Below are 26,815 nucleotides of genomic sequence, written 5' to 3' on the forward strand. Positions count from 1 at the left end.
TTGTTAAAAAAGTGTTAAAGTGTTGAATTACCTTGGACTTGATTTACTATATGGACTTAAACATCAGCAAATGTGTTATTTGAAAAAAAAAAAAAAAAGACTTTTCTTAATGGGTAATTACAGTTGACATACAACACTCAACCCAGGTACAGAAGGATTAAGAACAAATTTCTTTTACATTTCCAGAGCTTTAAGGATGTATATAATCCTATCAGGGGAAAAAGTAATGCGATCACATACTTTGCTGTTGGTGAGATCATAGATCTTCTGACTGATGTAGGTGACATCAGGTTTTGGTTCATTGTGTGTGGCACGACGGGGGACGTTGTGGTTGGGTTTAGAAAGACGAATGGTGGAGCCCTCCAACCGGACATACACAGAGTGTGTCAGTGTGGCATGGTATGTCTCTGGGTCGTAGTTCGATATCTCATTCATCCAGCCCTGGAAAGAAGTCGTAACCAGTTTACATAATGTCAATTACATTTCAAGGAATGACTTGCAAATTAATTTTAAAAAATCTGTCAGAAATTCAAATAAGTACGATTTGTCATGTAGATGGTTCTTTAAAAAAAAAAAAAGCAATTGAAGAGAGAAATGCTTTTGAACAACAGCAAACATAGAGAAGACAACAGTCAAACACTGCCTGCAAAATAAGGACACTGTAAATATCTGCTCACCGTGTGATGTCACCTATGTAACATGTTTCTACAGTGATAGAAAAGGTTACTTGTCTTTCCCTGTGAACTTCACACTGATAATAAAGTGTCTTGTAACCACTGTCTTTTAAAGTCGTAAACAGTTTGTTGTCATTTGTTTTCTGCATTGGACTTTGAAGTTCCTCTGGCTATATTAAGCCCAGGATCCACATTCAGTCTATTTGCTGCTTTGTCACTTCAATATGAAAAGTGTCATGGAAAGGTGCCTCTTAAATTGCATGTTTGTCTTTGTACACAGCATCCCACAGACACAGCTGTACACAGTGCCACAATCAAGTAAAATCCTACCTCTTTTTAATATATAAGTTCATGTCATGTAGTTTTTATTATTCAATTCTGTGGTCTGTTGTTTTAATACATAAATCAGAGGTGGCACCATGGTGCAGTGGTTAGCATTGTAAAAATTTCAAACTAAACTGCAGAGAGGTATGAATGTGTGTTAATATGTAAATATTTGCCTGTCTGCATGTATTAAGCCTGTGATCTGTCCAGGGTGTACCCCACCTCTCACCAAATGAGTGCTGGGGTATGCACCAGACCCCACAATCCTGCACAGAATAATTATGGATTATGGATGGGTTGATAGATAAATAAATGTACTATTATATAATTCTATCAATTACATAATGGAATTACATCGTCTGTGACAAAATTGATAATGTTGTATAAAGACCTACAGTCTGTATTGGACGTGACCTTTTTTCCATGACACACTGCAGCCCTGAGGCACCCTAAACACACCAATAAAAATAAACTCTTGACTGAGGGGCATCTCCGGACATATGTATGCACTTAATAGTACAGATGGGTGACAAATTAAAGGAAAAACCAACATAAATTGTCTTAGTAAGGTGTTGGGCCACCATGTGCTACCAGAACAGCTTCAATGCAGTTTGGCATTGGTTCTACAAGTCTCTGAACTCTTCTGGAGGGATGAACACCATTCTTCAAAAAGATATTCCCTCATTTAGTGTTTTGATGATGGTGGTGGAGAGCGCTGTCTAACATGTTGGTCCAAAATCTCCCATAGGTGTTGAGATCTGGTGACTGTGAAGGCCATAGCATATGATTCACATCATTTTCATATTAATCAAACCATTCAGTGACCCCTCATGTCCTGTGAATTGGGGCATTGTCATCCTGGAAGAGACCACTCCCATCAGGATAGAAATATTTCATCATAGAATCATGAAGGTGATCACTCAGAACAACTTTGTATTGATTTGCGGTGACTCTTCCCTCTAAGGAGACAAGTGGACTCAAACCATGCCAGCAAAATGCCCCCCCACAGCATAACAGGGCCCCTGGGTCACCTCAATGTAGGGGTCAAGCATTCAGACCTGTACCAGTTTTTCTTTTAATTTGTCACCTGTCTGTATGTACTAACTTTAAAGCCCCTGAAAATTTGTTATCTAATCTGCATCACTATTTTTCACACTGCCTTGTATAATATCCACAAAGAGAGGAGTGTCAGTGTCTATCTATTATGACCTAAAGGTTTAAACACTCCTAGTAACAACATAAAGCAGTTAGGAGACTAGGCTTAAGTTTTAAAACGCTTCAGTTTTCATTAAAACATCATTATTTAATCGATCATGTAATGCTCTTATAACATGTTCCTGTAATACCACTCAATTGACATATCAACATTCTGAGCAGTCAAAGGCTTCTGCAGCATGACAGACTGAATTTGAGGGGTTCAAAACGAAAAAATAAGAAAACAGAAAAAAAAGATTTACTAACCTTAAAGATTTCCGGTTCTTTAATGTCCAACTTTGTCAGATTCCACAGCTTCCCATGGTGTCTGGAATGTCTAAAACTACGACCTGAAGGTTTTGGTCCTGTCAGCCATACAACACCAATGGCTAAAAAGAATCCCAGCCCAATCCCAAGCAGCATCCCTCCAATGTAGCTGGGCAAAGGTAATACAAAATACCCATATACCAGTACAGTGAGGACAATCAGAGTGTAGTGTGGAACACTAGGTGCCGGCTCAATACTTTCCGATTCATATTCACTGCATGGTTCTGTACTATCACTTAGCGGTACTCTAGTTTGACCAGTTCCAGTATCATCAGTTCTGTCACCACCATAACCTTCAGTGTCAGTGCAAGTCTCAAAGTCCTCGCTGTACAGGATGCAAAAGTCCTCATCCTCCTGTTTTGCAAGAGCGGACATGGTGCACTTTTCCATTGACATGGAAAGTAAAGACGATTTGTTGGGGCTCTTAGTGTCAACAGAGGGGGGAGCAAGTGCTTCAGCTGGACCAGAGGCCTCACTGTTGGGGCTGTCAGCCTCCCACTCACCTCCTTCTTCCTCTTTGATGCAGTAATTGTTGTTGCTCTCCATGTGACCATTGATAGAAGTAGTGTCAGAGAGCTCTGAGGCGCTGGCAGATAGGGCCTTGGGTCGGTAAATGCTGCTGCTGCTCTTTTCATCCATAATCTTACTCAGAAGTTGTAGTGGTTCATAGATGACCTCAGAGAGACGGCGCTTAGTGTCTTCAATTCGTGCCTCGACTTCAGAAACTTTGAAGAAGCTTCGGTTGTCTGGTGAGGTTAATGGAGAGGAAGGGGCAGTTTTTGAATCACCAGCTGATGATGTGGTGGCAGTTGACATCCGGGACTGTGTGAATTGCTTGAAAAGTTGCAGGTTAAGGCGGGGTTCTGGAAGACGGTAGGGCGTGGAGGAGGAGGATGGGTCCTGGGATGTATCTGAAGATAAGGATTTGACCAGAGACTTCATCAGATGCCTATGTCTTATTGTCGGAGCAGTAATAGAAGAGACCCCTTCACGTGACTCAATGTCAGAGGAGAGAGACTTCACCAAGCTGAAGAAGGGTTTGTCACTGGAGGGAAAGCTCAATGATTTAGTGGGAGAGGAATTAGAACTTGAGCCTTTATGCTCAGCAATACGCAATGACGGTGTTTGTGTGGGAGAATTGTTGGTGTGACGTTTAGAAATGGGAGAAAGTCTAGTGGATTCAGGCATGACAGCAGCCTCAGCTGCAGAGTACAACTGCGCCCCTTCAAACATTTCCTCACTTGCCTCTAAGCCTGTCACAATATGCGAGTCATCCTGAGTGGCTGAGGTAGGGGAAACAGTTGCCTTGTACAGCTCTTCTTCCTCCTCCTCTTCCTCCTTCCCAAGAGCTGAGAAGTGGATGGTGATGGTCTCCTTTGACAGGGATCGCTGGACATGGAGCTTGGGGGCCACGGCAGGTGGCTGTTTGTCTGTAGAATGAGCGCTCTCTGCATGGCTAAGGTGCTGGCTGGTCATTGCAGTACTCCCAGTCTACAAAGAGGGAAAAGAGATGCCACTAAATTCAGTGTATCTGGAAACAACATTGACTGGAGCACTCTAGACCCCTGAAACTTTATGATCTACAAAATGGTGTGAAAACATGATTGGTTGAAAGCACTCAAAATGCTCTCAGTTAACTCCAAGATGAAATATAGGGGCCAAGTATGGTAGAACAGTGCAAACTGTCTTTTGCAGTTAAGAGCAAAAATAGGGCAGGCAACTTGCCAGCATTCAACAGTTTTGGTTACAGTTTAGGAGCGTGAGATGATGCCGAAAGCCCTGAAAGTTTTATGAACAGAAAGTATATCTAGTATCAAGTCAATGAAAGTTACTCTGATATGCTTTCTTGTTAAATTGCTTGTTACCTGCCATCCAAACAAATACTGCACAATTTTAGACTCTGTTGGGGAGAAGAATTTAGCATTTCCATTCGGGGAGAAAAGGATGACAAATCTAAAATTACAAATAGGAGATGACATATTCTCAAAAGACAACCTTTGCTGCTCAATACAATACTGAATCACCAACCATCTATCTAGATATCTAGAAATGACCTAGCAGTATATGCTTGCTACTGTATGTTATGTTAGCTATATTTCCTACTTCCAGACAAAAATGTGTATTTGCATATGTGACTGTGCGGGTGCTGACAGATGAAGAGTGATATCTCTTAACCAGTTTGGTTGCATCAAGACTTCTGTTCACCAGCAATCACGCATGTTAAATCATCACACACACACAAACACACACACACACACACACACACACACCCCTAGTGATTAGAACCCCCAATCCCACTCACAACCTGCTGACATATTTGCAAATACCTACCAACAATTGTGCTCATATATTGTGCAAAAATCACAGAGCAATCAAAAACAAAGATAGCGTGGCTAAAAGAATAATCAAGTCTAACTAGGCAGATGAACGCTGCAGGTGCTACATAAAAATAGGCTTGTCTTAGGACATTTTCAAACCTTTGCCAACAAGAACAATATCCACAATGCTCCCCAAGTCTTGACAGGTGGTGGCATGTATTAAAAACTGTATTACAACACAGGTTTTGATGGCACATGTTCAGACACAACAGACACCAGCCTAAGTCTAAATAATGAACTGAGAGTGGAATGATGTAACACTGCATAATGATGCAGATTGTTGCGCACCACAACAAGAGGCCTAAAGTATTCTGGGTGATCAACAGTCTGCAATTTCAGGTGAATTTGTATAGCACAAAGAAAAGGATCCAACTTTATGAAGGGTACATTAATACAATAGCCAGCATACTGTTAGACATTCAGATTCAGTGTTGAATGTTCACAGAGCAAATAAACAGTAACTTTAAAAACTGCCAGACACCATAGGTCAAAAGTCACCAAATTAACCAGGCAATAACCCTTTGAGTTTAGTCTGCAAGCTTTACAGCCTTATGTTGCGCCTGCTTTGCTATTTAGCAACCAAACCATTTAGAAACATCATACCATGGCTTCCCATGATCATTAAATAGCTAATCCTCTAGAAACAAATCACCTTTCAGTAGAAAGGTGCATCAGTGCATCAGTCAGCCCAAGTCTTCAAACTCCAAATTCAGATGCATGACATTTGTAGCTATGAATTTAGTTTGATACTAAGCTTCCCAGTGTAATGCAGAACAATGCGCTTATGATGGAAAGGAATTCATTCTTACCTTTCCTTAGCTACATACTTCACCACTCCCATTCACACTTGGTATGTGACATTTTGTAAAAAAAAAACAAAATACCTCTTTGACACACACAACACACATAATCAGTGTTTGAAACATCATAATTTTTCTTTACTTTTAGGAAAACTATGCCAGAATATATTTGGCAACACAATGTGATCCAACTGTTGCCTCTTTTTGCGTCTATGTGACATCCTCTGGTAGTGACATTAGAATTTATGGTAATGCCTTGCTGACATTTGGCAATGGCATCCTTGTGCCTTGCCTGAACAACAGAGGTGGCATGAGGTCATGCTGGCTCACTCATATACAGACTCAACTTGGCCACTCATTGTCACATGGGTCACGAGTGAGCTTGTTACCCACCCAGGCAGTCTGCCAGCCACCTCTGTCTGTCCCTTGCTAGGCAGCCCTCAGTCAGCAGCAACACAATGAGGCCATTCTAATGGACAGCCAGTTGGACATAGTTTTTATTTTAACATACAAGACTACTGAAAAATCTAACAGTATTTGCTTACAGTGTGTTAGGAATAGTGATTATGTGAGGAGGTACTCTATGTGTTTGTGTGTGGTCTGTGGGCTGATTTTTCCCAATCAAACACCATGGAAACGAAACAAACACACAGAGCAAAAGACTGGCTGTCCATCCAATTGTGTCAAAGTACACATTGACAATGCAGTTCCTTAATGCTCTGTGTCCCCAGAGCCATTCCCTGAGCCAATGACCATACTTGGAGAAGGACAGTGCAGAATGAAATCTTGCCATTGATGCTGATGAAGCTAATTACAGAGGCAACCCAGCCTCATTAACCCTCATGTTTTGCACTCATTAGAGACATGTTCACAGCTCACTTCTTCTGTATCAACAGCACACACACTTGTAATGAAAAAAGACTCACAGTTCTATTACACATACTAGAGATATTCACGCACATGAACTGAGAAGCTCTACATGGCTTTGTGTGTTTAGCAAGTCAATGTAATATTCAAATGAACAAGAGAAGACTTGCTGGTGAGGTGAAAAAAAGACCAGCTGTAATTAAAAAGTATCATGTGATATTTGTTTTGACACAGCGATGTCTTGTGAACAAAAATGAGGAGTAGCCTAAAACAGATTCATTCTATTCCTGAGAGGGTAAGTATAATTTAATCCTGCATGCATTTATGAATCAAATGTGTGTGGTATTTTAAAGCAATTTTCAGGAGAAAAAAAACACAATAAAGTGCAATTTTTCACATCTATAGAAAAAAGAAGAAGACAGGGTTTTCTATAAACTATGTGCATGAAAAGGCACTCCCAGCATTATTTGTGTATACACATAATAGTAGAAATCTGAGTGGGAAGAGCTCAAATGCATGCATTTCAAAACATCAAGGACCTTCACTTAACAAAGTCTGTATGAAGTATTTCAGGGTTTCATTTGTTAGGTAAGATATAAAACAGTTTAGCCACCCTTCTGTAACTCCTTCTGGTATTATACCAGGCAAATTTCGCTACTGATAGAGTGTGTACTGAGACAGGGGTTTTCCCTCATGGAAGAATATTTTGCAGCCCCTAAAGAGGTGTTAACCAGCGCCAAAGGAAAATTATCCACACCAAAATGATAAGAATTGAGAATAAAAACAGCAATGCAAATCCTTTCTCCAATTTATCAAACATCTGTTGAACATACAGAACATTAACTTAAATACAACATCTTTGATTTCCAGCAGTCATCTCCCCTTTATCCACAGCCACTATATTTTACACATGCGGCTGGCGCTGGATAAACGCAGACAGCTAAGCTGCATTGTTTAGACTGGGCCTGAACACTCTGCTGTGAAGCTAGTGCTAATGGGAGGGAGGACTTCCTGTGATTTCTCATAAAATAAAAGCTGTTTTATTTCTGGTGAAAATCTTAAATACACTGAATTACCACCACAGCGTAGCTACTTCTTGCATCATGTCCTGCCTTTTGCACACCTTGCCTAAACCCACACACCTCTCCCTCAAACTCACTCCCCTCCCCTGCTTCCAATATTGTAATAAAATGTTTTTGTTAATTGGGGTTTCATTTACTCAAGCACAATAGACATTTTTGTTTATCAAATAGTCAGAAATAACAGGAAAATGCAAATAAGGTAACACAGACTCATAGTTTTTACTGTACACGCACTGAACATTCTTACTGTAGTGCGTAGTTTCTGAGCCAGGCAAAACCCTGATAGAGGAATATGAGCAAACACAGAGCAACAAATCAAGCCAACATAAATACACAGCTACAATTTGCATTAGAAATGAAGAAGAGAAAATGAAAATAAGATGAATGTAGCATTCTTATTAGTGAATGTGTTCACACACCAATGTCAATAAAGAGGGCAAAACTCAAGGCCAGGATATGAACCAATAGTCCTACTTGGCTTCCCAACTGATGATGCAGCTAATGAGTTGCTTTGAGATCAGACTGTTCTCATCCCACTGACACCTTGTTCTCTTGGTATTACTTTCCAGGAACAAGACCCTTGACATCTGTCAACACAATACATCTCAAAATGTACACGGAAGCCTGTTATTTATTAGTCTGTCACACTGTAGTGTTGTTTTTCTAAGAACTGAACAGCTGTATTAACCCTACAAAAGAGATATTAAGACAATAGTATTAAGACAATAAGATAAATGGTAACGAGCAATACGTGCTTAATGAAAGGTACTGTCAAACGCAGGTATTGATGCTCCTTGCATTCTCTTTTTTTATTTAGTATAATGCAGATATTCTTACTAATATCTGGTCCAAAATAAATATTCAAAGCATAGGGAAATCTACGAATAGACAAAGTATCAACCAAGTATAACATCCACAAAAATCATCATGTATGATGAAACCTGGCCCTAGTCTCCTATTCTGTTTTGGTAATAAGGTCTCTGGTCCATCACAGGGGGGCTACAAGATGGGTTGAAAGCATCCTTTAATGTAGTATAGTGCGATTAAACTAAAACACTGGATAAGCTACCTAACATGTTTTTAATTTCAAGAGTAGTTTGAGGAAAATGTGTTATTGTTCTGCAATTTATGATTTAATGCTGATTAATCCCTTAAGGTAAACTAATCATTGTTCAACATCAACTTTGGGTAGAAGCCTGTAGAGGAGGTCTTTGGACAGTGTCACAGTAGACACGGATCAATGTAGCCACAAGACATGTTGCCTTATTAGTGAGCAATGCAACTATCACTATCATTCTCTAAGGATTTCACACAATGTCATAAAAGGAAATGTAGGAAGTCCCTAACTGAAGCAGAAGTGGTTAAATGCAGTCAGATGAGGAAAAGTGGGTCCACCAAATGAAGAAACAGGAATTTACAACATTGACTAAGATAAATGGAATACTATAACCATCAATGACTGCTGTTATAACATTGGAAGTGCATACAGAGGAGAATAATTCTTTCAACATCTAGTATTTCCTTAGAATTGACATAAGCTCTCATCATAGAGATATTTTGGGTTCCTTAAATAATCACAGTTCTCCAAGTAGCATGACTAAGTTGCTCACAATGGAACCACCTATTGCATGACCTCATTATAAGCTCCAAATCACACTTCGTCAGCCAGTCTGGAACCGAGGATGTGACAGCCAGGGAGGAAATAAACCCTCCCACATACCAGGCCATGTGTCATTCTAACAATTCAACTCTTCCTTGCAACGCATTAAGAAAGAGTGCAGTCTGGTCAGCTACTCAGAGAAAAAAGGTTATGTTCTCTGTGTTTGTTTTGTTTCTCACAATAGGAAATACTGACTCCTGAATTTCCAGACAGGCATATTCTGGAGACCAACTGTCCTTTATAAAGTATTATACAGGAGAATCCTCAGCAACAAAAAGCCACATTAAACACTGAGTCAAAGAAGGGGCTATATCATTGATCCTATAGAACCTGGAATAATAACTGGCAGCAACCCATGTAGTGCAATTATCCTGAATTGAGACCCTTCTGAACAGAAGCCATGAAGTGGTGAGGCCTCTGACAGATTATAGGCTCTTAAAGTATCAATATGCTTCAAACGAAGCACTTGAACATCAATCAGCATCAGCGTCTAAAAGCCCTTGCCCTCACACCTCTCTGATTTCGGAATAAAGGGGTAATTTTTTGAGAGTGACAATCTGCCAAGTCCATCCCCTTCACATGGTGACTGGAAAAGTTTGTGGAGGTGATACAGTATGCAGGGTTTAAACTCTCACACAAACACTTCTGCCACTTTTGGCATGTACAGCTGAGTGCAACACCATGAATGCCTATAAGAAAGGACTGCCTAAAAGTGTGCACCATCAACTTCATTTGGATGATTATTGCATCACACCTGTTTAAGATGGAATGCTTTTTGCCCTGACTTAGAGCATGTACAGGGCTGTTGGCCAAGGCCACAGTGCCAATAATAAAATGGGAAAGAAGCCGTTTCATGGCTTATTGATATGGTGTTTTGCCCAAGACACAAACAACTGATCACTTTTTCTTAATTTTTTTCGAACTAAATCCACTCCTAATGAGGAACTGCGCAATGTGCTTTGGGCCCATAAGAAAATATATCAGTCAACAACTTTTAGAAGTTTACTTAGGATTTGGCCTGAATCACACTAAACACAAATGTTAACTTGTGTCAAATTTCTGCTATGTGCCCATGGGAAAGGAGATGTCATCTGGGGAAGAAGCTAAAATTTTGAATTTTTGTTTGATTTATGGTTCCATTGTGTAAAGGTTTACATAAGCAAATATACACATGAATTAACAAGTCAACATCCTAACATTAGTGTCTTTATCTCCTAAATGCATGTGGGCCTAAAATATCAATAGAACTGGCTGACAGTGTTTCCGGTGTATGGGGCTCAGTAACCGCACTGTGAGGATATTTTGCAAGTCATCCTGCCTGTTGCTTTCTGCCAATACAACACCACATGCCAGCCCTCCTCAGAGCATCTCAAATGTCATACACCACTGTTTCAGAAGACATCAGTGGCATTCACAGGAAGCTTGCTAAGAGACAGAGATGAATCTATAAGAGAAAAAGCCTTGCAAACATGCCTCACACATCCCCCTGTGGAAGACATAATGAAATCCCAGACCGCTATACCTTATCCAGGTTGCCTAGTAAGGGATTAGAAGAAGTCTCACTTTGAATCCTGCTGTTTATTTGCAGTATTAATGGCTTTCCCTGTACTTACCCTGACAGTTTAACTAATGACTTGCAAAGCGTCTCACAGCCCAGTGCTCAAATTAATGCTACTGCCAACATTGCGGCTATAGTAGGTTAACAGCTAATGGCCCCACAGGTAATGACAATGTACAGATATCTAATAGCTGACAAAAGATTATATGCCATATTGTTTGGGGTTATTATTAAAAAGTACATTTTGAGGCGAGAGGAATTAAAGCTTAGCATAACTGAATATATATTACTATAGAATGACTCTTTGTGCCTGTTTGAGATTTCTCTTATTATGTGAACACTTTGAAGCCACTTATGTACTTAAACTGGGTGATAAATATATAACAGATTATCTTTTCAGTTGTGTGGATGCAAGTCTGGTATGTAACATGTTTCTCATACTTTCATACTCCCTTTGTCTCTGTTACAGTATACAGTATAAACGCAGTAAGCAGAGCAGGATGGTAGTGTTCAGTGTCGCTAAATGAATTAGCCGAGACCAAGGTGTGTGAGAGTGTGTTTGTGTGTGTAAGTGTGGTCATGTTTGAGCGATTGAGTGACTAAGAGGCTATGGTAATCTGGTAAATGCATTTCTCAAAGTCCTTTCAGATTTCAGGTTCTGGAGACAAATGAACAACAGCAGGCCAAACAGAACCGAAACTGTTCTCAAGAATGCAGACAAACTGGTGAGACGGGTGGAGATTGATGTGTTAGGCAGTGAGCTGAGTATGAACTGACTCCCAGCCTTCCTCAGCCATCTAGAGCACTTTCTGTTTGCCACTGAAACAAGATAACCAAGATAGTATATTGACGAAATACGATTATGTTATTGCTTGTGGAAGGTCAGTGTAACACTTTTATCCTTCACAGCCACAGTTTAACAAACTACTGGTGTTCCATTTCGCTCGAGCCTCACTCGTTACTCATCATTACTGTTAAAACATCATGACTCCTGTTGTTCAACTGTTTCTTCCTTAAATTAAAATCTTATGTTTGCAAATGTGTGAATTAGTCTCATGACACTTGGGGTCATTAAAACTAATAGACCAATGTGCTGCATATAATTTCAAAAACATTACATCCATAAAAGACACCCAGCCTTTCTTAAATTACTGAGAAGACTTTTTAGAAATACAAGGTTTCTATCGTATGACAGTGCTATGCCAGAGAAAATCCACTGTCTCATGCAGGGACAATGGATAAGGAAACAAACAATGTCAATGACAGACAGTAAAATCTCTAGGGACCCAGACATATGGTAGGATCTTAGTCGACATTTCTGTTGGAAAGTAACAGCTACTGACCAAAAAATATGCTTACTATTGACAAATGTAGACATAAGTGTGGGTGTAGTGTAAGCTCGCCTTTGAACTATGCTTCTCTTGCTGAGAATATGTCTGTTGGTGTGGTGGTTGGTTTATGTGGTGTTCTATCAAACACCACATAAATCAAAAGCTTTCCTGTTTTTTTGTTTCAAAAAATGTTTGAATATAATTTAAGTTTTCATCACTTTCATCTGTACACTGTACCTATAGTTAAAGCAATGAGAAATCAAATATTGTTTATGGTCTTTGAACAACCAAAGTAATAAACAGCCATCCTAGAATTTCTATTAGAAAAGCTTGTCCATCTGAGCAACCAAATTCTACTCCTACACCTGTTTGACTACACTGCAAATTCTAGGTCTTTATGTCTTCAGTTTCTTAGCATTTTATTAGTTCAAACTGTAATATGTAAAGTATGTCGTTCATCAGTGATGTGATGGAAAAATGAGACAGGAAAGGCACACGTTTCTGATAAGAGACATATGTTTGTATAATAAAATTTTCTTCGTACCTCCACAGATAATATTATTAGACAAGGGCTACTTCATGTTGTCATTATATGAAATGCAAATGACTGATTACAAAGTTTGCGCCTGTTTAGGAACGTTTTCACGATGCTCAAAGTCCATCCAATAAAGTGTTTCAAATGAGACACTTTATTCTTTATTCATTCTTTATTCATTCAAGCAATGATTCATCGTCATAGTTCACTCAAGATAGCAACAAGGTGAGTTAAATAAGATTCTGAACTGATAAAAGCAAAACATAAACAAAGTGTGGGGAAACATATCCCTGTGGTTTTTAATAGCAATTAAATTATTTTCTATGTTTTGTCCTCTTTTCACTGATATTCAAACATTCTGAAAAGAAGGCCATTATGTCGGATTTGGAAGAAATAACACTTTCTCTCAAATGGCCATCAAGATATTTGGATTGCTCAGTTATTGGCAGCGATGGCTCAACTGTTGAGGATCACAACAGTGAGAACACACTGGCTCGTGAAAAGCATGTGACAGAGTGTCCACTGGGACTAGGAAGTAAAAATGAATCCTGTATTAAGAAACAGACAGAGAGAGAAAGACAAGGAAAGTGTAGGCTTTCATAGTACAGTGACTCTGTCTTTAAACCAAAACTACGCAACTGCTTTAACTCAAAAAGAACATAAAGAAGTCATGTGTCTTTGAATACAAGTAATACTCTGTAAGATTCAGCCTATTTCATACCATGTCTGTTCACTGACCCAGACGTTGTTCATGTTAAATAATGCAACCCTCACTTAACTGCTTAACCTCGTCAACAAGCCCTCATTATTTTTGAATGAACTCCTTGGCTGCAGCAGTGACAAAACTGTGACATAGACAGAGAACTACCTCTGCTCCAGTTACACTTAAGACCAACTCCCACAGGAAACACATCTCTCTCTTTTTTTTTTTTAACTTTTAAACTCAAGAATTTGTATGATTCTTATGAAGTTGCACTTTAAATAGTTTTCAGAGCTGTCATTTAAATTTTTGTTGGTCTTTTTTAGTTTATTCATTTTCATAAGAAAGTTCTTCTATCGCTATTTTAACAAGCAACTGTACTATACAGTGGTTTAGCAGTAGTCACATGTACAGTCCTTCCCATTAAAAGCAATACGCTGGTTACAGGAACAAAGAAGAATTATGATCACTGTTTTTATTGAGCACAAGAGGTCATCCGTGTAATCCTGTTTTTGCAGACAGGCTATCAAGACAAACCCAGGCTCTGTTCATAAGGCCTTGGCCTAGTTAAAAGTGCATGGTTTAGTTATGGTTTATATTTCTGAAAAAACTAGGGTAAACACTCAGCAGTTACACTAATGTGGTCAAGTAGGCCTTTCTGCGGACTGGCAGTATCTACACAACACACCCACTTTACTACATGACACACCCACTTGGTTAGGTTTAGGCAAGAGCAGTGAAATGGTTAGGGTTAGGGTGTGTGTGTTGTGTAGCATGCTGTTACGGTAACTACATATAGACCCTTCTCAATCTGGTAGGGACTAAGCACAAGTCTGAAGTGTATAAAAATAAATCCCACTAGCCAACATAACAAGGGCAATGGTTCCAGTATGGGTCCAGGCCTTTGGGGCAGCCATCGGCCCAGCTAGCCACATCTGGTAGAACCCAGGAGAGGACTGGACCAACTTCCTGTTTTTCTTCCACAAAAGACTCCAGTGTTTCCCAAAATAGCTCCCAGTACTTGCCAAATGTCAACAATCTACATTCATTAATTTCCACAAATACAGAATGAGAAACTAACAATTGTGTGATTGCATCATGGCAGAAGTAACTTGGGGGAGTTCTTCTCTCTGTTGAATCGGGGCTGTTGATTTTTTTCTTTTTCTGATGACATTTACCATACCTCTGACTGGCTGCCTTATCTGTCTGGAGTAATTAAAGTTTCGTTCCACTCTATACAGTACTACCGCAGCTGGCTTCTGGGGCACACATGAGACATCAAACGCTGTTGAGAAGCTACTTCACAAGGGAATAAAAGATCAAACAAAATCTATTAATAACGGGTTGTCGGGCTGAACATTTAATCATTAGTAAATGTATCGATTTTGAAGTACTGAATTTTCATTTAGAATATCCACTGCAATTAAAATAAAATGACAAATCTTCTCTAAAAGAATTTGTTCCTCTCATCTTATTTAACAATAATTGTGCGCTCCTGGCCAACAATAAATCAAACTGAAACTTAACTAAGAGTCTGGAATGCTAATCGTACATTTGTTGTTAGATTGTGTTGAACAATGTGAAAGAAATTGGGCAAAGCATTTCTCAGCCAAATTGTAATGACAAAAGACTACATTGTTATCAAGTGTGAGAGCAGCTCATGGGAGACTGAAATGTTATGTTATTGTATTCCAGACTAATCTGTGGATTGTGGTGAATAACTGCTAGAAAGTCTAAAGGAGTGGCTTTACTGTTGTAAAAGATAAGTGCACTATTCCTCAGGGCTCAAATTAAAACAGCAAATTTCACTGATGTTCAGACATCTCTATTTTTTCCTAGTGAAAAAAAATGCTTGCACAAAAAATGCTGCCTATGAACATAGTGTAGCTTTGTAAATAATATCTCAGTTTGAAGTGAGAAGTAATATTTATAGACAGGCTATATTTATACATCTTACCACCTCGTCTCTGTCTCTTTCCTCTGGTAACAAGTAATTATTATGACGGTGGTAGCGAGATGAATGGTGCTGTCAGCACACAGTGGAGAGTGCACCTGAAACAGGCCTGCAATTGCTGCTGGCTGGCAGGCTGACACATTCTCCTGATGTCTTAGTAATGGCCATTATTTCAGGGGTGGTATACTGAAAGTGAGGGAGCAGCACCTGTCTGTAACAACTGTGATGTTTTTCTGGCACCTGCATGAATGAAGAGGAAGCTCAGAGGAAGCTATGCTTAGCTACCAAAAAAAAAAAAAAAAGCTTACAAATGTTGTTGACAATGAACGGTGGATCCTGCATCCTTATAATGGAAAAGGCAACTTGATAAAATTAATGTTGACAGATTTAAAAAAACAACAACAAAAAAAAACAACATATCTTGTCTTTGTGTCGGTTGCGCCACCAGTACCTTACTGACACACATCACAATTGTATAGAGATCTACAAAGAGTTCTATAGAAATCCACAAAGATACACCCCTATGTAAACTTTTGGAAAGATCACATGTCCAACAACGCCCTGGACAATGCTCTCATAAAAACTAAGTTGCCTCTACAAGCACATACTCATGTGACAATAGCATGGGCTAAATATCTTTGTATTGTTGTAAAGATTGCCGACTTTGTCAAGCTGGGTCAGAGTATAAGGACATGTCTAAGTATTCTATCACTTCAGTAAAAAAAGGAAGCAAAGACACAAAAATGTACAGTATTTCTTCATCAAGGCTCTGTATAGGTGTAGACTAAAACACCTGTCCAAGAGAGCATGACAAGACAGTTGAATAAGCAGTGAGTGAGGAACCCTGAAGCAAGGCACTAACGACCCCTTATTAAATGAATCACAAAGCTGTGTTGTTAGAAGAGGAGGCTTAGTTTTTTTGCATTTTTTTTTTTATCAAAATAAGCCTTGAGTCAGGGGCCTGAAAACTGTGACATGTTTAAGAACCAAAAACCAAATAAGGTTAGCATATGACAGAGGGAAACCTGGACTACCTTTGCCTAAAAAAAGTTAAAAACGTATCTTATAAGACTGGATCAGGCTGGAGGTAAAAACAATTTACATTTCCTGAGTAATATCTAAAAGCCTGTAGACGGATTGTAAAAAAAAAAATTAATATATTGTGCCACTGTTCTGTATTGTAATGGGCCATTGTAAAGGAAGAGATTGATTCCAGAAAAGGTGTAAACCTACAAAGTAGTCCAGTTATCAAATTATTTACACATCTGTTCTCCAGGAGGCTATACAGAAAGAAATCCTTTTAACATTTTCACTTGAAAGAAAATACATTACACCATATATTTCTTCAACTAGCTTTGACCAAAACAAGAAGATTTTAGTATAAAAATAGCTTAGACCTGGTGAGAACTTGGAAGGCCATGAAGTGAGTCAAAGCTATGAACAGGTGTACAGTCAACAGGGGTGTAGGCCAATTTCTATGCAGAGTACGATAAGCAGCACATGTTCCTTGTCTCAGGGTGAAGGATGAATATGACACATTCCGTTTGAGGAAAAAAAAAAAACACTAGATAAAAGGCACTGCCACTACCTGTTTTACTGCATTGCAAAAAGCTCAGACAGAGCTGTTTGCCTTCCAAAGAAATAAAAAGACACCACATCCTATCATCAGTGAACGCTTAGGCATTTCAACCAATGCAAAGGGTGACATCCACTCAGATTTTGAACGGTGAACATTCAGCACCGGGCCAAGAACATGTTTATTTTTAAACACATTTTCACAGGCAGGAAATGAAGACCTGATCCTCTCAAAATCATTTGGATATACCGTCGGCTGTGCTGCCGAGAAACACCAAAGTGTGACATCTCCCTTCACCGCACCTGCTGCTCAAACCCTAAACCTCTGTCAGTCTCTCACAGGTGTTAGATTCCTGTTTGTGCTTTTTCTTTTTCTAACAAACTGACACCTTCCTCTCTCACTCACCTTTTCTAACATAACAGCTAAGCACATACAGCGTACTGGTGCTGTGTCTTTTCTGTGGCAGATGTCAGGTAAACCTAAATGATAATACTGGTGTTATTTTATCTTTTTATTATCAGCAAGTCCAATTAATTTATCCTATATTACCATCAAGTTACAATGAATTTTTCTTACTAATCAGTCCTGTCTGTTTGGCCTAAGTCTGTAGCTTATGTGTCCTACCCATCAAACTCCATTTTTATGCATTTTTATTACCAAAAAAACCCCAAAAAACATAAAAGAGCTGTTCACTTGCATTTGGGTGGGATATTCTGGGTCATTTTAGTAATTTTCTATCAACTCATCAGTCATCTATTTGACTGATCCTCTGATACAATACAGCACTAGGCATCCACCGAATCCAACCTTTTTTGAGTCATATCAATTAGAGTCTGACCCACATCTTCAGATATTGATAGGATATGGAAATTGAAATTTATGCAAAAATCACACATAAAATAATCAAAGAATGCTGTGCAATTTAATCAAGTCTTTTCTCCTTGATATTCACAGCTTCTTGGGCCTAACCACACTGAGTAAGAAAAAACCAATTAACTGATTAGTTGAGCGACACAAAACTAATTGGCAAATATCTGGATAATTAATTCATTGTTTTATGTATTTTTTTAATGCTGGAACCGGAAAATGTCAAACATTCTTCGGTAGCAGCTTCTCAAATGTGAGGATTTGAAGCCTTTACTTGCCTAACATTATAGTAGGCCTAAATCAAATATGTTTGGATTTTGGACTGAACAAGCAATTTGAAGACATCAACTTGAGCTATGGGAACTTTTGTGGCACTTTTCACTATTTTCTGAGCACTTTATTAATTGATTAATTGAGGAAATAATCTGCAGATTAATCAATAATGAAAATAACTGTTAGTTTCAGGGTCAGGACCTTAATAGTGTGAAAACATACCTGAGTCCTAAAATCATCATGTGATGAATTATTACAAGAACAAAGGGGAGAGACAAAAGGAATTTTAGAAATCCAACAGCACCAGAAAACATGGTCCAGTAGTCGCACAGCAGTAGTGGGCCATTGCTTGTAGCTATGAGGGTGCACATCCCTTTATACAACATAACAGATTTTGTGATCAATAAATGATCATTACATGACTTAGGCTCCAAGATATCAAGCCTGTTAATGGGTCCAAAATAATCAGCCTAATATAAGCACTCTGTTGTAGGCTTGTCCCTTGTTATATTAAATGTTGAACTTCCCTTAGACAAGACATTGAACTCCAACCAGCACACTAAGTCGATGTTCTTGTATACAAGACATGCTACATGACAAAAAAGGAATGAGAGACCACTGTGAGCATTTAACTGGTTCAATGGGTGGATGTCATTATGCATAGAAAGCTTGCACAGCAAGTTACTTAACATTTTAAATATACCTTCAGGTCAATGTGTGCAAAGAAACCTGTAAAACACCTTGCTGCTATTGACTTTAACTATCCACGCTTCAGGGCCTTAACTTATAGGCCCTGAAGTGTGGATGTAGGCCCATATTTGTAAACTGTTTGAATACAAAACAAGTCTCTCTTTTCGCTCTGGGGCCTTGAAGTCTGTGGCTTTCCTGATGTTAGATCAGTCATCTAGAGGCCAGGTTTGCTGAGAGCTAATCAGCCTATTATATTTCCAGATGTTTTGTGCACCAGCATCACTGCAGGGGATTGGCAAGGTGTCAAACCTGTTCTTTGTAGTTATGATTCCGATGTGATGAGACAAACTCCTTATTTTGTAATCTCCCACGTTTCTGTGTTCCTTCAGGCATGTAATATCATGGAAATGTCTTGATAATGACCTTATGTTTTCTTTGAAACCCTTAAAGTACACAAATTTATAAGTATTCCTACTCTGATCTTCACTCTTCTGGCCTTGGTTACTCCCCCCCCCCCCTCTCTCGCTCTTTAGACTTTGCCCTCAAATAGGTCATTTGTAGCTCAGGAAACGGATCAATAATGAGTTCAAATTTACTGGCAAAGTGCTTACCTTGTATCCTCAGTGCCATTCAATCCAGCCTGGGACTTGCATCTGCCTACTGCAGAGTCAAGTTTCACATGTCCGTGGTGCTCAGGGAGCTTCTGAAAAACATGATCAGCAACAGAAATGCAAAAATCATTACGGATGGAAAAACACAAACACTTCACTAAATAGCTAAATGTTTAGCTTAACGTTAAACTAAGAGCCTTTGTGTACAGTGTGTGTACTCTAACTGAACCATATGGCAAACAATGAAAAGCTTTTCCACCAGTAGCTAGGTTAACATATGGGTGTTGTTGGAAGGAGTGATAAAATATTGGCTAATAATTGTGCTGATGTGGTTTAAATAAGTACTTGTAAGCCTTTAATAGCAAACCTAACATCGACTAGTGAAACCAGCCTGTCTTGTGATGCAGGTAGGATAGTAAGCTAACAACAACATTAACTGGCAGACTTGTGTTGGTTCCATTAGCTCAAATTTTACTTCGTATTAAATTGTAAGCTAACGTTAAAGAAAGACCGATAAAAATGTAAACTAGCTTGCTACAACTTGAATCAATTTGTTCCTGCTGGTCGAGGTTATCTTACCAAACTCACAGACTGTTTCAAAAAGAGACATGTAAAACATAGCTCACCGTGTCCAGGAAACTTCATTTTTGTCTGGATACGCCGAACAAAACTGAGCGTCGGAAAAGAGGCTTTTCCCCAATACAGTAACGCACGGTAACGCTTGTGTTATCAGCTCCACGTACTAAGTTGTTTGGACTGCTCGTTTTGTCGCTCAGCCTGTTGACAACTGACTAACTGGACTCAGTTCCTTAAAGAAACAACGCTGGTGTCTGTCCAGACCAGAGTAATCGAGCGCGAGCAGTGGGCTATCAGGCCCTCTTCGTGGTCCGGGTTTGACGATCGATTTTTCGGTAGAGCCGCTTAGAGTGCCTAGAGAAGCTGAGGCAGATGTGAGAGTACACATTGTAAAATGTAAATAAGTTATTATAATGTTGCACAATATTTTCTGTCTTATCAATGCAGGAAACAAGAACAACACAAAATAATAAGTTAATATTACTAGATAATATGAACCCCAAATTAAGTAAGTTTCGAGCCCTCGTTAAATGACTAGCTTATCCTACAAAACAGACAACTGATATAAAGTAATGTTTTCTTTTTACGTGTAATGTCTATAATCAATGTAATGCTTATCTTTTACGTGTTAACAGAAACAACGGCTTCAACTGAACTATTTACATTAAAGCCTGGTGTGATCTATCTAATTAAACACCGTTACAATAAACGCTTCTTGAGATCAAATTCATTTCTGCTGTAGAAAAACGCTGATTATATTTTACATTTACAGTTCAGTCCTGTGATTTAAATAGAGGTACGTGCTGATGAGAGTGTTGCCATCTAGTGTAAATAAAATGTAACTATTCTAAAAAATGCAAGGCTGATCAGACTATGAGCTCAACTTTAGGGAAGCAAAGTTTATAATCTGAAAAAGGACAATAAACTTGAAACATTAATGATTTTTCAATGACAAGATGGAAAACTTTTTGTTATTCTACACCTCAATTTTCTTCATTTTTTTGTGGGCTCTATATTCCAAATTGTCCACAGTCATCAGTTTATATTTCAAGATTTATCAGTGGTGATTGCTTTGTAAGGCTACCTCTACAGTACACACTACAATATCTGTGTTATATGTCCATAAAGGATGCCTTAGCCTTATAAGTCAGTGCACCGGTTTAGTGGTTATATAGTATGTGTGTCATAGTGAACCGCGCCATAAATGTCACCCTACTTTCTCACATGTCAATAAAACCAATCCCATTTGTAGAACTAACCAGAAAAATACAGTGCAATCATTGTAATCCGTTTCATACAATTAATTTGTATTAAGTTTAATATTTGAACAATTTGCATTCTTTTAAATTACCAAAAATAGGTCTCCAGAGAGAGTTTGATTACACAGCATTGATTAAAAGCATCCATTCAGTTTGACTTTTACATACTTGCCAAAATCATAATTTCCTCCTTTCCTCCTGTACATGATGAACTTCACATACAATAAATTTAACTTAATTTGTTAGTTCATGCATGATTCCTGTCACACAGTAGTTTGACGGAGAAGGCAAGGTCCACTGTATAAGCTAACAGCGTAATACTGGCAACCACTGTTTTCGTGATAACCAGCTCTGTATTTTTGCTGGAACCGTTTTTTGGGTCTTTCAACTGCAGTATTTTGGTAAAACAAATCACTGTGGCCATCATGTACAGCAGCACTCCAATCAGACTGAAGCCAGCCAAAAATCTGTCAAAAGGTAGGAGACATCTCCCTGCAAAGTCCCCTAATATTACCACCAGTATGATTAGAGACATGAGGACACAGACACCGTATGACAAACTGGACACCCACAGCTGCCAACTGTGCTCTTCACTGTGCTCTTCACTTTGCTCTTCCCTTGGCAGTAGAGTGTCGACCACAACCAGCAGTATCATCTGACAGCCTCCCCACAATTGGAGTATCTTCAGCAGACCAGGCATGCTGCCCATGTAGCCTCTTTGCTCATGGGCTTGGGTGCGCAGGATGTAGGATTCTGAGGTATAGGCAAGGAAGGTGAGACAGGAGGCCACAGCAGCCGCCACATTGTGCGGCCGCACCCTTTGATACTCCACGATGATCCAAGGGAAAACCACAGAGGCACTGAGACACATCAGTGCACCTAAGACTGCCACTGTCACTGTCAGGTTCTTCCAGGATACTGGGATGAGGCTATGAAACTGGATGACGGAGAGAATGTGGATAAGGAGGGTAAGGGTGAAGAAGAGGCACCAGGTAAACATGCAGAAGTCCCTGAAACTGTTGAAAAGTTGATGAGTTTTTTGAGGAGTTTCAGATAAGGTTTTGTTTTCCGAAGGCTCTGGCAAGGCCACCAGACTGAAGGTAACACAACTGGATAAGACCTCCCATGTCCGCACCAAAAAAAGGGGACTGGCAAAGTCTCTGGCCTCTAGTACAATCACAGGCATTGTCACAAAGTTTAATCTGAATAAGCCAATATCCAAGAGACAAGATTTCCGTCGGTGTGTCAAAAAATACCTCAGTCTCAGTTCCTCTGGATTTATTTTTGAAAAAGCCTGTGGTTCAAAAGCTTTGTCAACCAGCTAGTATCACTCCCAAAATATCCATCTAATATCGAGTTTTGAAGAATAGTCCAGTAGAGTCCATGAGAAAAAATCACTTCAAACAAATCTTAAAAACACAAAATCACTCGAACCATCAGGTTTAATAAAAATAAAACACATGTTTTCTCTTTGCTCTGTTCACCAGCGCTTCATCCTTTTTAAACTTCAAAATTGCACCTTTTGGAATGTATTTTGTAGAACTGTCGCTGTCAAAAAAAAGAGGCCTCGCCTACTTCCTTTTTGAGGCTGCAGGAGTGCACTTTCAGTCTTGCTGGAGGTAGGTGCAAATGACCACAATAAAAAGCATATGCAAACAACGCTATCTGCCTCCCACCCTTGATTCTCATGAAATTCCGTTCCTTTTTTTTCTGAGGTACCAGAAAAATAAACTACAGGTTCTACTGACTCAAAAGCCTTTACCACCACCTGCCTCCCTCTTATCAACCACTTTGACCTCACTGTGGAGGCATAAATTATGGTGACAGGTAGTTCACTGGTAGCTTTCTGTGCAACATTTGTATTAGAGCAAGATCTGTTGATTTGTTGAGTGCTGTAAATCATTCGAGTGAAATGCTGCTCAGAGGATCTGGTTTAGGGTTGTGGATCTGCTCTCAGCAGAGAAGAATCTTATATTGTGAGGAGTCTCTCTTTTCAACTGACAACACTTGGAAATGTGTTTGAGCTGCTTGAATGGAAATGAGTGTTTAGGTATCTGTTTGGGTACCAGCAGCATGCTGTAAATCTTTCATAGTCTGAATGTATGTGCATCCATGCACGTGTGTGGATGTGTTTATCTTGTATGCAAAGAGTGCATGCACGTGCTTGCACTCTATGAAGTTCTCCTATGAGGATAATATATGTGTATGTTTGTATGCATGCATGTTTTCACAGGGCAGATGCAAGTATGTTCCCTGTATGTGTATTTACACAAGCACAAAGAGTCCTCTGAAGATCCCAGCCAATCACTTTACCTCTGTGTATGGGCACACCTGCTCTCTGTGTTATAAATAGACGGTGGATACATCAATTCCCTCGTGTCACACAGCTCAAGTTCAAAAACTTCTGTTTTGACGGATGGGAGAAGACACACTCCACAAAGACAGATGATAGCTGATAAACAATGGTAACCTGCTATTTCAGAATCATGGTTGTGATGTGTGTATTGGGGGTTTGTATTCATTTGCACAGCTTAATAAAATTAAAGATGTAACCTCATCAGTTTATGGTTAAGGCTCAGGTGTGTAGTCAACAGATGACTTCAGTCCTCTTATATTTAAATGTAATGAGTTTCATTTCATTTTCTCCTTTGAACAAAACTTTGAACTTTTTGAATTTTTTCCTTTCATGACAAGACAACCCTGTCCATTAATTTCTTAATTTTTTTTTCAAAGATTCTCTTGTACAGAGAAACACAACACACAAAAGCTGTACTGAAACAAAAGTACTCATGAAAACAGCTGTTATGAATAACTGACATTTGTAGTCTGTATTTCCGCATGAAAGTAGTGACTCTCTGTGGTAACAATATGAAGTGCAAGTTTTCAGAAGGCCCAGAATATTGGAACGCAAAGATGAGGGCCATTGGTAGTACTGGAAAAGCAGCAGCAGAGGGTGAATTTATAACATCCTCTGTTATGAACAGAACTGCAGTAGAGGGAAACCCCATCTGTACTAAAATGTAATGTATTAAATGTACCTCTTTCTTTCCACAGTACAATGTATTCACCTTCCACTGCTGACAAAAATGTTAATTATGTCAATGAATAGCACACACTTAGTACACAAGTTTGCATAATATATATACTACACAAATGAAGCTTATAATGTTAATTACAATAATATATATATATATATATATATATATATATACATTTTAAATAATTAGCAATGTGGTGTGAACCTTTAAAAAATCTACTGCAAAATTAAGCTTCTGCATGCCAATAGATGTGAATGACCACATGAGACACAGTGTGAAATGCCTTTTGGTTGGTAAACATTTTGGTTTATGTGGTATGGGAACACAGCAAGCACGGTTGCTATTATTGAACACTGTCTCATCAATACACAAAAGAAAGATTAATACAACATGCAGCAAATTTACATATAACAAACTCTGCAAAACAAGATTTTGTGGTTATTGCTTCACAAATCAGTCAATATAAACATTTAGAGATTGTTTTGTAGTGTTTTACGGTGGGATGCATCTGCAAACTTGCAGCACTGACAGAGAGCACAGCTCTGTTACAACGCAGGAAGTTTTGTAAGTGTCTCAAGATGACTGTCACTGTTCTGATGGTAACTCTCAATTGTTATTTTTACTACATACCTACTACATCAACCACCAGGCATTGCACAGTGCACAAAATGTACCTCACTTAGAGTTTTACATATTTTATTGTTTTACACTCAATCACAATGGATGTAATAAGGGTCTGATGAATTGATGATGAATCTCATCATATTGATCTAATAACATAAAATTATTGCATACATATTCAACCACACGTGTAATCAAGGTGTAATAAATACTTGTATCCAATGATTGATTTCCTTGTGAAATGCATGCTACAACAGTTGGTGACTTATGTTTTAATGAAGTGAATGTAGAATTTAGTTGTTAAGACTGATGGATGTAGGGGTGAAGAGGTTGAAATATTAATTTTAGGTAATGCAGAGCAGAGTTTTCCAGTCAACCTGCAACAAACAATGATAGTGTAACAAAGACAAAAAAAGGAAAGCCTGTTTATTAAAAAAATGTTAAGTATACATAGTTCGTTGTTAGAGAGCTAAAATTGCAAAGACAATAGTGTGGTATGTGACCTATTCAATATATGGTGCAACTTTTCTTTTAACAATGACACAGATAAAAAGGAAGCACAAGCAGAATGGCCCTGTCAGGTCAAGATGATGGGAGAACCTGTAAAGCTTTTCAGTTGTATCATTTATTATTTTAAAAGTATCATTACTGTGTATTGAACAAAGGAACCTGATTGGAATAATAATAACAAATAACAGTGAGCAATAAAGGTTTTAATATTGTGGAGTGATGATACTTAAATCTGCTGCAAAATGAAGCTTTTTCATTCAACTGAATAAGATCATCCAAATGAGACAGAGTGTGAGATACGACAGATGAACAAAACTGAGAAAAGACCAAACATTTGACATTTTGGTTTATGTGGTTTGGGAACAGGGCGCACATTGTTGCTATGGTTGAGTAGACGTCAAACAGTAAGAGGAAGAATTGTGCACTCTTCATACTGCATTTCATCTTGTAATTATAGTTTATTATTTCACACAACATTCTGTATGTTCATTTAGAGATTGTTTGGGGTGTTTTAAGGTGGGATGCATCTGCAAATTTGCAGCACTAACAGTGAGCACAGCTGTGGAACAGGAAGTGTGTATGCATCTCTAGGGACGTCTGTTACTGTTCTTAATTCATTACCTCTATTTCTACTATTTCTACAAATACAAATAATTAAATAAAAAAATTAATTTCAAAAATTAACAGCTGGATGCAGGATGTCTTCTACTTCACTGCAAAGTCCATTCATGTTTCCACATCAACCTCGTGTAAGTTATATATATAATATATATATCATATATCTAATATGTAAGCATATTAGACCAGGATTGGCTTCCAAATTAGTTGTGATGTCACAAATCAAGCCAGTATATACATGCCTTAGATTTAAGGCCAGCACAGAAAAATGTTCCTGCTTCAGCTGATGACTGTGAAAACAAACTCTGTACATACATCTTACTGCGCTGTGAAGGTCAAACATTCACATGAAGAAACAGTAAGTGAAAGACATTTTTGAGTGGAGGGGGACTGTTTCTATCCTTGGAAACATTTTCAACTAACCCTAACCCTTTTCCACTGCACTACTTTGCAGCTACAACTGCAACTGGGGGGGACTTCCCGTGCTATTGGCTGGGCATGACAACCAGGGGGAGTCATGAAAGATGATGATTTGTGAGTTTGAGGAACTGAAACCCCCCAAAAAAGGAAGAGAAACATATTTAAATAACAGAGGGAGGGTAAAGAGAAAAGGACAAAAAGTCAAAACTAGAAAGAATAAAGAGTAAAGTATTTTTGTGGGCCTTGCTCCTCATGCTGATACCAGTGGCCTCCATTACTGTAAAGATATACACTATATATAGCAGATATTCACATCAAATCATCCCAGCCTAAAATTTTGAAATTAATGTTAAAGATTGACAATACTCCTTT

General features: G+C 38.7%; 2 protein-coding genes across 3 annotated transcripts in view; both read right to left on the bottom strand.

The window, feature by feature from the left end:
• Positions 1-20,338, bottom strand: part of LOC121909787 (testis-expressed protein 2-like) — a 33,141-nt gene extending 12,803 nt beyond the window's left edge. The window contains exons 1-4 of one of the 2 annotated variants that reach the window (XM_042430491.1): positions 20,028-20,338; positions 19,402-19,490; positions 2,460-4,010; positions 241-441 (exon numbers count right to left, since the gene is read on the bottom strand). In XM_042430491.1, coding sequence (XP_042286425.1) covers positions 241-441; positions 2,460-3,995 — 1,737 coding nt within the window. In that variant the 5' untranslated portion in view covers positions 3,996-4,010; positions 19,402-19,490; positions 20,028-20,338. Of the gene's footprint in view, positions 1-240; positions 442-2,459; positions 4,011-19,401; positions 19,494-20,027 lie in introns of both variants that reach the window. The other variant, XM_042430487.1, reaches the window with a different exon arrangement.
• A 12-nt stretch (positions 20,339-20,350) lies between these two features.
• On the bottom strand, positions 20,351-22,757 carry LOC121909801 (myeloid-associated differentiation marker homolog). The gene has a single exon (XM_042430527.1). The coding sequence runs from the start codon at positions 22,420-22,422 to the stop codon at positions 21,484-21,486; it is 939 nt and encodes a 312-aa protein (XP_042286461.1). The 5' UTR covers positions 22,423-22,757; the 3' UTR covers positions 20,351-21,483.
• Between the last annotated feature and the right edge of the window lie 4,058 nt (positions 22,758-26,815).

Source organism: Thunnus maccoyii, chromosome 2 (assembly GCF_910596095.1).
Source record: "Thunnus maccoyii chromosome 2, fThuMac1.1, whole genome shotgun sequence".
In the NCBI taxonomy this organism is placed as follows: domain Eukaryota; kingdom Metazoa; phylum Chordata; class Actinopteri; order Scombriformes; family Scombridae; genus Thunnus; species Thunnus maccoyii.